Source organism: Boleophthalmus pectinirostris, unplaced genomic scaffold (genome assembly GCF_026225935.1).
Source record: "Boleophthalmus pectinirostris isolate CB_2022bp ecotype Guang Dong unplaced genomic scaffold, ASM2622593v1 HiC_scaffold_4, whole genome shotgun sequence".
Lineage (NCBI taxonomy): Eukaryota > Metazoa > Chordata > Actinopteri > Gobiiformes > Gobiidae > Boleophthalmus > Boleophthalmus pectinirostris.
In genome coordinates, this window is record NW_026571353.1 from 4,632,446 (window position 1) to 4,649,542 (window position 17,097).

A 17,097-nucleotide genomic window follows, 5' to 3' on the forward strand; every position below is an offset into this window, starting at 1 on the left:
TAAATGACAGTGCGCCTTATAATCCAGAGCCCCTATAGTGCAGAAAATACGGTAATAGCCTCATGAGAACTTAATAGAACGCTGTAGTTGCGTGAAAGAGATACTAAAATTCCATGACTTTTCCAAAACCTAAATGGATTTACAAATTTCCATGACTTTTCCAGGATTTCCATGACTGTAGGAACCCTGTAAAATGAATGTTGAAACTAGATACTCATTTTTTGCAAGTGTCGATACTAAAAAAGCCACATTGACAAGACAGAAATGAACCTTTAGAGCTTCTGAATGATATTGAGATGTATCAGAAAAAGTCTAAGAGAACATGAACTCATATACGCCCATGGATAATGAAAGTGTTTTTAAATGTCATTGTGATATCAGAATCGTTATCGAGTTTCGTGTCTGTTCCTTATTATTGAAATTGAGTAAATTGACATTGCTTTACCGTAACACTTGATGTAAACAAGGCCTTAAACACTACACTGAAACCTGCGCAGAACAAACTCTATTCACGCTTACGTCACAAACCAGGAAGACGTTTGGAACCATGCGATGACAACTTCCAGTGGGCTCTGTTCACGGTAGTAAGTCCGTGGATTTACGTTTCTGTGAGCAAGTCTGACAAAATGTAGGAAAAATTTGAAAATGACCCAATTTTCTTCATCTCCGTGTCAGTGTAGCAGAGGTGAGACCGACTCATCCTTGTTCAAGTCTCAAGTAAGTCTCAGGCTTTGACCTTAAGTTCCAAGTCAAATACAGACAAGTTCAAGTCGAGCCTCGAGTCACTGGCCCATAACTCCAAGTCCAAGTCATCTGCTTTGAGCTTCAAGTCATTTCAAGTCTTTAAACCAAAGTACCAAATAGTTCAGATTTTTGCTATTTTTATGACTATTAAACAAAATCTTTAAAAGCAATTTTTTCCTTTGTAAATGTCATTCATCAGAACAGAAAGAACTCAGATTTAAAAGAGCTAAGTAACAGTTATTTTGTTGTGTAGTCTGCACTGAAATGGAAGGATCGTGTTCTCTGTAGTTCTGTTTTACTGTATATTACAGTAGTATTTATATCACAGTACTTCAGTTCCAACCAAAATACCAAACAGAGGTGGGAGGGACATGTTCCATGTTCTACGGCCAAAAACCTCGTCCTTCTCCTTCTCAATCTCCTCCTTAAAACAAGTAAGTTGTTCATGTTCTGGCTCCGGTACGAGAGGAACTTTAAAATCTCCAGGTGCTCGATGCTGCGTCCATGTTTGGACAACTTCCGTAAACACAGAGCACGCTCGCTGTGGTTCACGTCGTCGTGTCTCCAGTGTCACATGTGGGACACTTTTGGGCCGTTTAATGTTCACACTGGAGTCACATACAAGTCACATTTAATTAAAAATGTGAACGACCTTGCAAAAACATCAGATTTCACACAAAAAATCCAAATTGAGCATTAAGCCCTGCAGTCTGAACGTAGCCTTAGTCCATTTTATCAAGTCTCAAGTCCTAAAAATTGTGACTCAAGTCTGACTCGAGTCCAAGTCACAATTTGGAAGTCCCAACCTCTGCATTGTATTGTTCCGTTATGTTCACCTAATCCACTTTTCCAACCAGACCTCAGTTTTCTTCATTTCCGCACTGACACACAACTCCGACTGCACTGGTACATGTGATTAGAAGAGATGAGGCCAAATTCCAGATGATTCCAAACAGCACATACGCCTGCAGTCTTCATTTTACCTCTGATCACATTTACTTCAGTGGGTTTGATCACAGTCGGTCGAGTCCAGTGTCGGGAACTACACCAGAAGTCTTCATCACATCTTTCAAAACGTCATCCTGTTTTGTGACGTAAGCGTGAACAGAGCCTGTCCTCTTGTGCCTAACATGATCTGACAGGAGCAAAAGTGGACCGTGTCAAACTAATATATTCAAATTTCTTACCAAAAAACACATGAAGAACAACAATTGAAAAACAACTAACTTCTTAACCTTAACTGTAGTTATAAAACCTCTCTTTAAGTTAACTTCAGTGTACCGTACACATTTGAACAAAGCAAAAACGAAACAATTTTCTTCGCTAACACAATAAAACTAGTACAAGTCCTTCAATAAATAATACGTTGTTTTTTTTTTTCGATAATCTTAAATAAAGTCATTTTGAAAAGCTGATTTTTTTTCCCCAAAATATTTCCAACAAAGCTTCCAACAACGGATGACGATGTGTCCTCTTCAAATTTTTCACCAAAGCAAAAAAGAAAAAAGTGGACCAGTTTTAAAAGACTAATAATTAATATATAAACGAAGCCTAGTAGACGTAAGAATCGTTGTAAAATTTGAAGATATTGTGGAATTTTTGGGATGTTTTTCCTTATCCGTCGGTGCCGTTCTTGTTTGCGGAGTTGAGCATGTTGGGGTCGGGTTGCTGGCCGTCTTTGCGCGGGGGCATCCTCTCATTGATCCGATCCAAACCGCGAGCTTCCTCAAAATTCCGGATCTTCCTGGTCGGAGAAAAGCCTTGGATAGCTGTGGGGAAAAGACAGAGAGATTTTGAGACACTTGAGACAGTAACTCACTTGTGTTTAGTTACTACAAGGATGGAGAGGGAGGGAGACGTTTAAGACAAACTTCTACTCCAAAAATATAACGGTGCAACATCACGATAGTGTTTGTTCCCCAAGGAAGTAGAAATGTGACACAATAAGACACATAATTCTAGAGTTCTACAGACAAACGATGGTGAAACGCACAGTGGACTTGTATAGATCTGTACAGTAGTGACACGACTGACTGACTTGACTTTAAGACTAAAGCAGAGTCAGAGTCTCGGACACACCACAGTTTGTGTCTACAGAGGATTCAACGTGTTCATGTTTTTGACAAGTGGCCCCACATTTTTGTTTCATTTTAATTAAAAAAGTTTAGGTGTTAATTACTCAAAATAATTAAAAAGCCTTAAAAACTTGGTGGCACCAGGGGCCGGCCATCCTAGAGACAAAAGTCTGGATCTTAAGAAAAGGAGCAAGAAAAGTTCAAATAATGTAAGTCTTATTATAGAGTATTATTACTCCAAATAGTTCAGTGTAACTACATTCTGCCCACCTCTGTATGTATAATAGTATATGATAATGTGGTACAAATACTTCACTGTTTAACAAAATGTAAATACACAAAGGAGAGTGTGACAATCACACACTAAGTGATAATTGAAACACTACACTGTGATAAAATGACAACAAACTGACAAAAGGGCAACAAATACAACACAAGCACAAGAGTACTGCACAGAGTACTGCACAGTGTACTGCACAGTGTACTGCACAGAGTATTGCACATGGTACTGCACAAAGTACTACACAGTGTACTGCACAGTGTACAGCACAGTGTACTGCACAGAGTATTGCACATGGTACTGCACAAAGTACTACACAGAGTACTGCACAGTGTACAGCACAGTGTACTGCACAGAGTATTGCACATGGTACTGCACAAAGTACTACACAGAGTACTGCACAGAGTATTGCACAGACAAGTAAAGTACAACACAGGGGTAAAAACACCTGAGGCAGAGAAACTTACGGTAATGTCCCGAACAGCCAGGGAAACAGAAATGACAAATCAACATTTGAAAACACTTTTAGGACACAGTGAAGTCACTACACCAGAAATATATTTTATATACTATATACACTATATATGTACTAGTATTTATATAACAAGACATTTCCAAATAAGATGACACCTGAGACATGTTCACACAGTGTCACAGTGTCACACAGTGTCACACAGTGTCACACAGTGTCACACAGTGTCACACAGTGTCACACAGTGTCACACAGAACTTTTTCATGAAGGAGATGGGGCCGGATCATCTCTAGAGTTACTCCAGACCTCACATCTACAAACTTTATAAACTCAGTTAAACATTTGTACTTTTGATTTATTTTGTCTTTTGTCTGATGGTCATCGGGCCTGAAGTTTTGCCTTCATCATCTTTACACTTTTGAAGTGTAATGTAACTTTTCTAGAGGCCACCACTTGCTTGTCTCCATGGAGATGTTATTTCTTGAAGGTTCCGCAGTACTGCATTATTGGCCTTAAAAACTTATCTATCACCATGGAGACACACAGGTACATATTTTCGTATTTTCAAGTTCAAATTATTGGAACATTACATTCAAAGTGATATCTCAGTGGAGAGAAGCAGGTGGTGGAAAGTGTAAATACTTTTCTCCAGTAGCACAAGTGCAGATGCACTGAGCTCCACACTCTTTACACACAGACCACACTGCTCTTGCATTATCACACTGGATAAAGGCTCATTAACTGTAGAGAGTTTTGAGAGACTATGAAACACTGCTCAGATTAAACATAAATAAAGAACAATAAGATGATTTTGTATTTACAGGAACAAAAGTGACAGTCACACTGAGTGCCCAGAGCAGCAGCAGGACAGAGCAGCCACAGTAAATGCAGTAACAGGATTAACCCTAAATACCCTGTGAGGGATGTCCCAGGTCTTATCTTAGCTGTGTCTTAGAGGCTTTACTGTTGAGAGGGGAGCCCCATGTGACTGAGCCCAGGGCCGGAGCTCTACACTGGGCTGAAGAGAACAGGCTGGCTCCATACGGAAGTGTGACTCTGTTCAGTCACACAGGGACAGATCAGTCTGATAGTGGATAGTAAGAACATAATCTTTAGTCTTACTCAATTATTTATCTGATTCATTTATATTTAATTTGGTGATTTACACTGGGAAAGGATTATAGATGCTCAAAGTCTGTGCGACATGATGAAAAATATAATAAAAAATTATCATTTTTAATGAAATCGCCAAATTTGGGATTTGATTGTCTGTTTAACACCACTGTATACTCAAAGAAAGACACTTTCCCCATGCACTCCTCTTATTGGTCAGCCTCTGTGATGTTCTGAGTGAGTGACAGGTGGATTCAACCAATCACAGAGAAGGATTAACTTTTAAAGGCAGGGGATGACCTATGCTACTTATTAAAGGCAATATTTAAAGTGCACAGAGAGTAAGATAAAAATCACATTTCTAATCATTTTCAGACACACAGAACAAAACACTACAACGACAACACCAGAAAAACATCCACTAACACGCTAGTATTGTATAAAAGAGACAGTGACACAACACCACAGACAGGGGGCGCCACAGCGTACCTTGGGCTTTGGCGGCTTCAACGGTTGCTTTGATTAATGAAGGAGAAAAAGCAGTCAGCAAAAATACAGCGTGTAAATGTTACGGTACATTAAATTAGAAGAGCATAAGGGAGACGAGTGGGGTCCAGCTACAGTAATAATATTCACTTAAGTCTTTTACACCTTTAAATATTCAAAAATAAGAAACAACATCTACTTCTATTAAAAACTTGCCCAGTGAACAATTGCATGATTATTAAATGATATTTACACACAGTAAAATCCTCCTCAGGTGAATGTGGGTCAGTGGGATTATACGGTGTATTTCTCCCTCGGCAGCCAACTTAACAGCTGACGTTGCTTTGTTTTTAGCTCTATGGCACAGCGCGGTGTTGTGTGCTCTTTAAACCAAACCTAAAACACATTTAAAGGTTCTGTGTTACACAAAAGTGACTCTTGTGAGCTTTAAGTCATGTTATAATGCTGTTACCTCCTCAAAATCAGACCTGGAGTTGTGGTTTGTTTCATTCACACATGTTTGAATTAGGGACGGGCATTCGATTAAATTTTCTTAATCGATCGTCGGGAGAATTAACGATCGCTTATCGATTAATCATTAACGTTTTTATATCAAAATTATCGTCATTATTATTACTATCTGCACTACTAATCTGCAGAAATAAATTCAACTTTACAACAAATAAACCGTAACGACTCTAGAGCCACATCAACCTCTTTGACATTATAATGTGTTTAATGCAGATTTGTGCAACTCTCACAGAAACAAAACTTAAAACCACATGGCTCATTTGCATAAACTCAGAAAAGAAAAAAAAAAACAGCTCTTGTGCGCTGATGTGGCACGACTCAGTGGAAAACAGGTTAGTGTGACCATATTTGTGTTTGTCAAAACCAGGACACCGTACGGGGGGAGGGAGGTGGGGACTCGTCATCGACATTGAGCGACTCTCACCTGACAAAACTTTTTCATGTTTTTCGGTGTTCTGGTGAGCTTTTTCCCACTGGACACCAAAACATGTGCTGCTTTGTACACTGTGCACATGGACTCACTTGTCCCAACCGGCACAGAAAGCCTGGAATTTCTTGTACAAATCATCGTTAAATACACATTTGTGCTTCGGTACGTTACAGACTGACCCACTGTTTGTGTCTCGCTCCTTCTGATGCAGAGAGACACATGTACAGACCTGTTTGTCCCCTCACACGGACGTTTGGTCTCACTACACTACGCACAGCAACCTACATTCAGTTTGTCGATTAAAAATGAACATAATCGATGAAATTCTTAATGATCAATTATCAATTAATCGACTAATCATGCCCATCCCTAGTTTGAACGTTCTTTATTATTAGTCTGTCTACATCTCCAAAGCTCTAAATGCTCTGCTCCACCCTGTGATGTCATGCAGTGGTAGTTTTCAAGTGAACAGTTCCTTTTACCTTTAGTTCAGTTCAGAGATTGGCAATTCCAGGACTGAAATCATCTAAATCAGACCTGAGCATTGTGCAGTTTTTGGTTGACTCTGACCGGCCCGTTTAAGCTCAAAAAAAAAACCATATTTTATAATTTTTACCTCATGCCTGGACTAAAGCTGATTTGCTTTTATTTTAGAGCATACCTGCAAACTTGTCGCCTTTTGGCTACAATCGCCTTTTTCTTGGTCAATTGAGTCATCGAGTTTAAATAGAAACAATAAATCCAAATTGAGGTTTACATGGAAAACACGTTAAATTGTCTTTATTTAATTCCGAATTAAATAATGTGTGCGTTTATCATCAGCACAACCTGCTCCTGGGGCAGATCTGTGTCTTGTGAAAGAGCCCAGCTTCACAAAGACTGTTAATTATTGCTTTAAAATTTCCTTTTCAATCCCTCGCTTTTGCCCTGGTCAGCCTCACCGTTGGGCAAGTGACTTTAAAACTGTAATGTGTTATTTATGACTTGTTACTGTCATTTCAAAGTCATTTGTTACATTACAATATTACTGCATTTAAAATGTAAGGCATTACATTACTATTGCAGCACTTTTGCGCTGTATATGGACTGAACAAGGACTAAACCAGGACTGAACCAGGACTAATATTGGACTAGAACTTGGAAGCGCCTTGCAAACAGGGTGTCTGCGCGGCCTTGGTTCGCCCCATGGAGCATGGAGTTCTGCGCTGGTCCTTTCGCCTACAGTCACCTGACGGTCTATGTGGACGCGTCTCCAGCGTTTCATCGCTGCTGATATCACGGTGATTTTAGCAAATTTGTATGAAGAAAAACCCACCACTTCAATCCCCCGCCCACCGGACACTGTCACCTTTTTTTCTCTGAGGAGTTTGCAGGTCTGTTAGAGGCATTTTCTTAAATGACATATTTTGTTGGGCAGCCTCACTTTTTCATTGCTTAGTCAGAACATAAACTCTTCCCAGTCTGAGCAGCTCGTCAGATCAATGAGATTTACGGCTTTTTATAAAGAAATATAATTCATTTTCATATTAATATTAAGTATTTTGGCCCTCCACAATATTTTCTGTTTCTCATGTGGCCCCATGGAAAAAATAACTGCCCACCCCTGATATAATGACTCTAGTGAAGGTGTATGGAGGTCAAAAACACAGTGGAACACTTCTTGTACTACCACGTGACATCACAAGGTGCGTTTTCAAAAAGTTCAATAGGACACCTTTAATTGTACATAAAGAATAAAACTGTGATAGTATTTTTGTTCTTCTAGTTTTCAGGTCCAGTTGAGTTTAAAGGTTCACTGTGTAACTTTTTGGTTGGGGGTCCATCACCTGCTTGTTTCTATGGATACACCATTTAAATTACTCTGCCTGGAATGTTCCACAGTATGACTTTAATCATCTCTACCTTACATTTATGAATTACAATTACAGGTGGTTTTATGACTCAAAAACAGACATTCTGACTGTGAGCGTGGTCGCCTCTCCGCAGATCTCACATGGAAATAGAAGAGTTTAATATCATACTGTGGGACATTTCAGACAAAGCAATAACATCTCCATGGAGACAAGCAGGTGAGGAACCCTCCACTAGAAAAGTTACACAGTGCACCTTTTAAGTTCAAATCTATAGACTCTGTAGCTGGAGCAAAGCTGTGGCATTCTCTGTAAAGGTCACTGAAGAGGATTCCCAGCATGCTTTGTGGCGGGGGAGGCCCAGAGTTGACCTTTACATCAGAGGGTCAGGTAGTACTTCCAGGTGACAGTGACCTACGCCAGCTTAAACGCTTTGGACAGCCCCGTCGAAAAGCAACCGGGCCTGAGTCTGGACTTTGATCGAGCCTCTTCAAAGGAGCATGGAGCTTTTGTGGAGTACAAGCACAGACTGTACAGAGCCCGAGAATCAACTCCAAAACAAACAGCGCAGGAAAACAAAACTGTATTTTTTATGTAACACAAACACTGAAAGAGTAAAGAGAAGAGTACAGGGTTTACAGAAGGGACTGGAGGCCTCACCTGTCTGTAGAGTCTGCTTCCCTCCGGACAGGACCCCCAGAGGAAGGGTCCCGGTGGGAGTCAGGCCTTTGAGCGTCAGCACACTCTCACTCTCCTCCCTGAAGGAAACACAAAGGACAACTGAGATCAGGGACTGTAAAGGAAGAGGTTTTACTCTGATCATTTAGTGACAGGAAGAAGACAATGAAGTTAAAGCAACAACATAGAAGCAGCGAGCTCATTTACAGCGAGTTTTACTCTGGACCTTCAGTGTCAATAACCCATCAAGACTATAGGTGGACCACACTGACAAAAATGAGTATCTCAGTGTTCTTTAGGACTATCCCTCAAGCACGGCCTGGGTTTGCCCCTGGAGGAGGAGGCCTCTGGGAAAAATAGGCGTCAGGTGCAGGTTGGGGTTGTTGTGGCAAAAATTATATATCACTTGAAGATAAATAATGAATCCATTTGCAAAGCCTGGTGAGTTTTTGGAAAATAGACCAAGTTTTATTCTTGTTACAGCAGATATGGACAGGGCCTAGTCCTGCCCTGGCCACAGCCCAACAGCCTCCAGCAGCAGTATGTCCCTACTCCATTCTTCCAGAATCTCTCCCCCAGTATCTGCCCCAAGTATCTGAGCTCTGAGTATTTATACAGAAATACAAGTTACATACATATCAAAGCAGAGTGACTTTGGTTTCAGAGGCTGGTGCTAAATGAACAAACAGTTGAGGACAACAAAAGGCTTCCTGAAGGAGGAGACAGTTGTGTCTGATGAACATTTACACGTGTTCATGACTGGTCTGAGTTTCAGGTAGAAATCACATTCATTTACACAAAGACAGATTGAAAGAAATCTTTCCACAATCTAAATTTCTATCACAGGGTCATAGGGGCAGAGGGGTTGATAGGCTTTGGGTGCAGAGGGGGTTATAGATGCAGGGGGGTCACAGGGGTCAGGTGCAGAGGACAGAGTGGAGGTTGAAGGTGGGGGTCCCCAGACACGGCATCTTAGAAAAATTCTATGTAATAGTCACATTTTGCTATAATCGGGCCAACCAATCCTTGAAAGGTCTGTAAACCAACTTTAACACATGTTGTGCATTTGACCCGATTATTTATAGGGATATAACATCAGATCATGTTTTACGTTACAGTTTGACCCAGTGCTGCCTGTTTAATGTAGTGATTGAATGTCAACTCAAAGTGCCCCCAGCCACAGCCAATCTTGTCCTGGTTTCAAATTGGGTCACTTTCCCTTTTAGCAGCAGATGTTGTCATATTTATACGCCCGAGTAAACCCAGCTAAACTTGTCAACACACATTTGTGTCCGCAAAATCTACTTCAAAGACTTCGTGCGTTTGGACTTTGACGGACTCATCTGAACATGGTGCATGATACATGCCTCTCTGTGTCCTCATTCTGGCTTATGTGTTCCATATATATATTATATATATATATATATATATATATATATATATATATATATATATATATATATATATATATATATATATATATATATATATATATATATATATATATGTTAACACCTTAAAACACTGGATTATTCCATCACTTAAGTTTAAATCTATGTGTAGATGACAGTAACCACGAGCCTGACTCATCTATCTGACCTCGCAGCATTAGATTTCATTCACTTGACAGTAGGTGGGTACTTTTTGTCATTTAACCAGTCGCTGCTATTTGGTCGTGACGTATGTAATGCACTGCTAACGGGACTAACTGGTTTATTAAGCTTTTCCCAAATCCCGTAGGAAGAAGAACAATAACGTCTTTCCCCTTGTTAAAATTCACCAAACATTCTCTTTGTTCCGGCTTTAAATCCTCGATCTCGGGAATCGTTGCCAACACAGAATGTCTGGCTCTTCACTGATTGGCTGGTGCGCAGTCTACAACTTCCGGGATTCTTATAAATTGTCTAATGCAGGGGTGGGCAAACTACGGCCTGGGGGCCATATGCGGCCCTTTAATTTTTTTAATCTGGCCTGCCGAACTTGAACAAGAATTTAAACAAGAACAGGAACAAGAACAACAACTACTACTTCTACAACTACTATTACTACTACTATCACTATTACTATTATTTTCAGTATTTTAAAAGTCATTTCAGTAAATAGTAAATACTGTGGGATTTGAAAGACAGATATTTTGTTGTAATGTTTTGTAATGATTTTCAATTATGGGAGGTTTGAGTAACATGGGATATATTTTCTACATATCCCATCTTATTTTTTCTCTTATCAGGTGGATTACCAAAAAAACTCAATCCTGGTTTGGCCCTTCTGTCAAATTTTAGAACCCTTTGTGGCCCATGAGTCAAAAAGTTTGCCCACCCCTGGTCTAATGTATTCTGATTCCTGACCTAGTTACTGGAGAGAAATGAAATTGAGCGGAGGCACCAGTCAGGCTACGTAACCACTGGCAAACTCCAGGAAATAAGGAAATGTGGCTTCTAAATATTATAAAGAGGAAGGAAAAAGATGTTAATTAGAGAATTCAAATTTCTACAGCGATGGAACCCACCTGGACGACTGAGGAATCGCATAGATATCGTTGTTTTTTCCCAATAAGAATAATAACCCAATATTTTTTTGTAATCCATCAGAAATGTGCCAAAAAGTGCCTGTAAATGGACTATATAATGACAAAATATGCCGTTATATTCAATGTTGAGAACTACAACACTAGTTTGTATTTCAGATGTTTTTGGAGCTCTCGAGTATCCTGCGTAACCAGCCGTTCAACAGTCTGATCTCAAATGTAGGGCAGAGCGTTGAGTGTTTGAGAGACACGGACCTGAGGACGGCAAAGACCCGCGCCATCTTCCCCACGGCGCGGATCTTGTTGCGGATGACTTCCTTGCGGACGGCGCTGGCTCCTCCTGGGAAACAAAACCAGGGAGGGTTAGGGTCTGCTCAGCTGTCTTCACTCATGCATATTCCACAACTGTACATGAGAAAGTGTACAGGGGAAAGCATTAGAACAAAGATAAAAAACATGAGAGGCAAGGTTCCTATACACAATTCATATCTACAGCATGTCTGAGGATTCATGATCTACAATTTCATAATCTCAGATGGTGGAAAAGAAATATCTAAACGGAAATTCGCAAATACTGAACCATATCAGTACTGGTCAAGGATTTGGTCCAAAAACCTGCAATATTAATTTAATGTTTTTCCAGCTGACAACACTCACACCTTTAGAGTTAAATAAAGGCCCCACTTTCTGAGGCCATTGTGAATAAATGATGTCACTTCTATTTATACTGACAGAGAGTGTTTTTTCATGTGGCTGGAGATATTAACCATAAACCAGGTCAACAAATCTGCAATCTGACAGTTAAACACAACTATACTATTCTGACCTGTCCTCCAGCTCAGTGGCTGTGTCCACTGTACAATATTTTCGTCTTATCAAATTGTTGGACGTCACACTACATGATGTGGGGGATTTAAGTTGTGCACACAGCAAAAAGATGCACATTATCAGCAGTGTTGGGGAGTAACAGATTACATGTACCAGAGTTACATAATCGGAGTACAAATTATGAGTAACTGTATTCAGTTACAGTTACTGTTTCAGTGAGTGGTAATTGGATTACAGTTACTTTGTTGAAATAAATGGATTACACGGCGGGATTTTCCTGTTTTCGCATTTTGGGCTATATCCCCTTTTTTTTTTTTTTTTCTTTGGTAATTCCACTCATTACTGGAAGCTAAACCAGGTCTAAACCAGGACTAAACCAGGACTAAACCAGGACTAAACCAGGACTAAACCAGGACTAAACCAGGTCTAAACCAGGACTAAACCAGGACTAAACCAGGACTAAACCAGGACTAAACCAGGACTAAAACCAGGTCTAAACCAGGACTAAACCAGGACTAAACCAGGTCTAAACCAGGACTAAACCAGGACTAAACCAGGTCTAAACCAGGACTAAACCAGGACTAAACCAGGTCTAAACCAGGACTAAACCAGGTCTAAAACCAGGACTAAAACAGGACTAAAACAGGTCTAAACCAGGACTAAACCTACTAAACCAGGACTAAACCAGGTCTAAACCAGGACTAAACCAGGACTAAACCAGGACTAAAACAGGACTAAAACAGGTCTAAACCAGGACAAAAACAGGACTAAACCAGGTCTATACCAGGACTAAACCAGGTCTAAACCAGGACTAAACCAGGACTAAACCAGGACAAAAACAGGACTAAAACAGGTCTAAACCAGGACTAAAACAGGACTAAAACCAGGACTAAAACAGGTCTAAACCAGGACAAAAACAGGACTAAAACAGGTCTAAACCAGGACTAAACCAGGACTAAAACAGGTCTAAACCAGGACTAAACCAGGTCTAAACTAGATCTAAACTAGATCTAAACTAGATCTAAACTAGATCTAATCCAGGTCTAAACCAGGACTAAAACAGGATTTAACAGGACTAAATCATGCTGCGTGGACGTGTCTCCTCTTCTTCTATCAATAATATTTTTAATATGGTTCAGTAAAGTCTGGGTTTTTTATTTTCTTTTAGCAGATAAAACATCTTATGTGAAGATTTCCGAGTCTTTGCTTCTCTACAGCAAATCAAGTAATCCAAAGTATTCAGATTACGTTACTCACTTTAAGTAATTTAATGGATTATGTTACAAACTACATTTTGGGGTATGTAATCTGTAATCTGTAGGGGAAGACATTTTAAAAGTCACCTTCCCAACACTGACTATCAGTGAACCAAAGTTTGCTGGAGTGTCAAGTTTACATGCAAAAATGCCATTAGACCTATTTACTGTCTTTAACCCTTTTTTGTACATTTGTCCTCGCCTGGATTTTTTTCTTACTTGTGCTATTAAAACTCCCCCTTTTACCCCCTAATGAAGTGTTATACATCCTTTTTTTTACTACAACCTGTTATTTCACAATCTGCTGCTGTAGTTGTGTCATATGGCTGTAAGAAAAGCGACAGGACAAGAAATACACCTGAAAATATGTAAATAAACAGAAAATAAAATTCACACTCTTTCATACAAAACTCACAGCAAACATGTATAAACAACCTATTGGACATAATGCTGCATTTAGGGCCTTAGCTACAAAAGTGCAAAATATCAAGTCTGTCCGTAAACTCAAAATATCCTTATGGCCTCATGATTTCTGGCATCCTCTTGTCAGTCATGGAAACAGCTGGTGTCAGGTCCAGGACACAGAGACACATCACTCCCTGCATTTCCATGGGATTTATTACATTTGGATTTGGACATTTGGACTGAAATAAACCTGAAAATAAAAATAGCAAGGGATGCGCAATTACGCAGACCAAGATGCGTACTATGCCATTTATTTGAGAAATATCTGCACTTAGAGCGACTTTTTCAATTGTGACGAACACAGACGCTCAGAGCATCGACTATTTCGACTCACTACACTCTTTGGCAAAGTTTATGACAATCAAAACGGTCGGAGAGCATGAGTTTGGCGGATCAAAGTTCCTATTGAACAATCGTTTTCCCTGTGTCATCACGCAGTGTGTGTGTGACGTAGGATAATATCGGAAATCTGCTCAGAAAACTGCAGCTCTTAGTTTTTCAAGGGGATAAAAGTAGGTTTCTATCTTTCATGGTTGGAAAGTTATGTGTAGTTATATAAAACATATTCCCAGGTATCGTATATGATACCGTTGGTCTGGAAGGTAAAGAGGTAAAATAATAGGAAATGTAGCCTAAATAAACCCAACTTAAAATCCAATAGAACCAAACCTAAGTTTTATAATCAGCTGAAGATTTACAGTGAATTTTTACACCTCTAAATATATCGGCTGTTTTATTGGTATCATATCAAATTTATTCTTAAATCCATATCAGTCGGACCCTAGTCTGATCGCATCATAAGACCAGCGGAGTCAACAGGGAGGACAAAGGGGTCTGTTGTCCCAAGCCCCAGGGTCCTAGGGGCCCAGAACTGGAACCTCTGCCTATTAATTAATATTAGAGGGAAGCCCAAAGTGATGCCCCCAAATTTCTGTCGACAGGCCTGCGTGAGACCAATATTCCAAACTATCAGACAGGATTGATATCAGTCAGAGCATGCAGTGGACAGCTGCTTTAAAGGGCCCATCTCATGCAAAATCAACTTTTCAGAGCTTTCTACCTTCTAAGAGTGATGTGTGGGCCATGTATATGTTGCCGAAGTGGTTTTTAGATTGATTCAGCTTTTTTTTTAAACAAATCACAGTGTATTTCTGCCACCCTCCCACGTGACAACGAACTAAAGCTGCTACAACGACGACGCGACAGCTACACCTATGACACGTTTGACATAGCAGAAAATGCTTTGCACCCGCCCCGCTCCCCCGCTCCACCACCTCCACCACCTCCACCCTGCATCTGCTGACAATTCCCACATGAACACCTAAACAAAAGCAACAGCATAATCTCATTGTTCTACACTGCAGTGAACACGATATAATAAGTTTATCTACTCGTGTTTATTAAAACTTTATCAATCAGTAATGTTCAGCTGATGTCGACAAGGTGCTTGAGCTCTGTGCTCCTCAAAGTCCTCGTCCGAGTTGCAGTTTACCTTCACACTGGTCGTCTCCTTCCGACATAAGCTCGTCGTCAGAGCAAATGTTGAGAATGTTCACCAGCATCTCCGTCACTGTGAAAACAAAACAGTGACAATGTTTAAGACAATTATCAAAATACATCACTGAAAGATTTAAAAGATTTTGATCAAAGTACGTTCGTGATGGAGGGACCAACCACAATCCATTTGGTTTCCCCTCATTTATAGTTTAGTCAGAGGTCTATTTCAAAAGTGCATTGTGTAACTTTTTGGTTACACAGTGCACTTTTATTGTAGTAATGTATGTTTGTGTAATACTGCATTTGAGGCTTGAGTGCTCGTAAAGTTTCCATTTGAAATCATAATCTATATTTGCCCATTAAATCTGTGCCAGGAAGAACCAGGACTGAAATCCAAGAAATTCAACACTATTAAAGAAGTGTTAGCACCAAATCCAAGAATAAACAAGGCATAAACCAGGACTTAAAGACTTTTGTGGTGGAAGGTCCATTAGTTGCTTTTCTCCATGGAGATGTTATTGCTTTGTCTAGAATGTTTCACAGTGTGGCATTAAACCTTTCTATCTTCACTGAGACCAAACCAGACCAAGTAACAGGTCAGATCTGTGGAGAGGCGGCCTTGCTCACAGACAGAATGCCTGTTTTTCTACATAGCAAAAAGTGTTAAAACTGACTCCCACAGAATCAATTTTAACATTTTCTCAGAGTTTATTCAGCTCTTCTAAGTCCGAGGCCATGGTTCTCGACCGGAAAAAGGTGTCTTTCCCTCTCTGGGTGGGATCGGTGCAGCGTCGGCAGTAATGCGGTCGCTGTATCGGACCGTTGTGGTGAAGAGAGGAGCTGAGTCAAAAGGCAAAGCTCTCGATTTACCATCAATCTACGTTCCTACTCTCACCTATGGTCATGAGCTCTGGGTAGTGACCGAAAGGACAAGATCGCGGATACAAGCGCTCGAATGAGTTTCCTGCGCAGGGTGGCTGGGCGCTCCCTTAGTGATAGGGTGAGGAGCTCAGTCACACGTAGAGTCGCTGCTCCTCCACATCGAGAGGAGCCAGTTGAGGTGGCTCGGGCATCTGTTCCGGATGCCTCCTGGGCATGTCCCACCAGGAGGAGGGGGGACTATGTCTCTGGGCTGGCCTGGGAACACCTCGGGGTCCCCCCAGAGGAGCTGGAGGACATGTCTGGGGTGAGGGAAGCCTGGGAGTCCCTGCTTAGACTGCTGCCCCCGTGACCTAGCCCCGGATAAGCAGACGAAAATGGATGGATGGATAGTTTTGAGAGTAAACAGGTAACACTTTGTAGGGTTATCCTGATTCCACAAAGAGGTGCTTTATTTTCACACTTAATTTTAGTTAATTTGAGATTAAATTATGTACAAATCTGGTTCAAACTGGTCTTCTCTCGCGGGAGTTTGAAGTGGTGGGTGCATGAGAGGAGCCAAATTAACACTAAGGGAAGTTGAATTAACATCAAACATATCAACACTGGCAAATAACCCCAACTCAAACCCTCATTTCACTTTCAAATAGTTAAAATAGCACTTATAACTCTGAAATATTTTACCCTGAAATTTTAACCCTCTAGGTTTTGCTGCGTACTGTAGGTATTGTTGAGCTATAAAACCACCTCTAATTGAATACATGTAAAGTAGAGCTGTTTAATGTCACACTGTGGAACATTCCAGGAAGAGCAGTGACATCTCCATAGAAACAAGCAGGTGACGGACCCCCAACCAAAAATTACATAGTGCACCTTTAAGGACTAGAACCGAAACCAAAGTCTGAACTATGAAAACTCATTTAATTGTGATTACAAATACATAGGTAAAAAAAAAAAAAAGTCATAAAACACCGTCTAGTCTTTT

At 40.4% G+C, this 17,097-nt stretch overlaps 1 protein-coding gene across 1 annotated transcript in view; it reads right to left on the reverse strand.

The window, feature by feature from the left end:
* Positions 1–2,103: 2,103 nt before the first annotated feature.
* Positions 2,104–17,097, reverse strand: part of ppp3cca (protein phosphatase 3, catalytic subunit, gamma isozyme, a) — a 93,952-nt gene continuing 78,958 nt past the window's right edge. Inside the window, exons 10-13 of the mRNA XM_055161587.1 lie at positions 15,229–15,306; positions 11,443–11,527; positions 8,643–8,740; positions 2,104–2,513 (exon numbers count right to left, since the gene is read on the reverse strand). Coding sequence (XP_055017562.1) covers positions 2,359–2,513; positions 8,643–8,740; positions 11,443–11,527; positions 15,229–15,306 — 416 coding nt within the window. The 3' untranslated portion in view covers positions 2,104–2,358. The remainder of the gene's footprint in view (positions 2,514–8,642; positions 8,741–11,442; positions 11,528–15,228; positions 15,307–17,097) is intronic.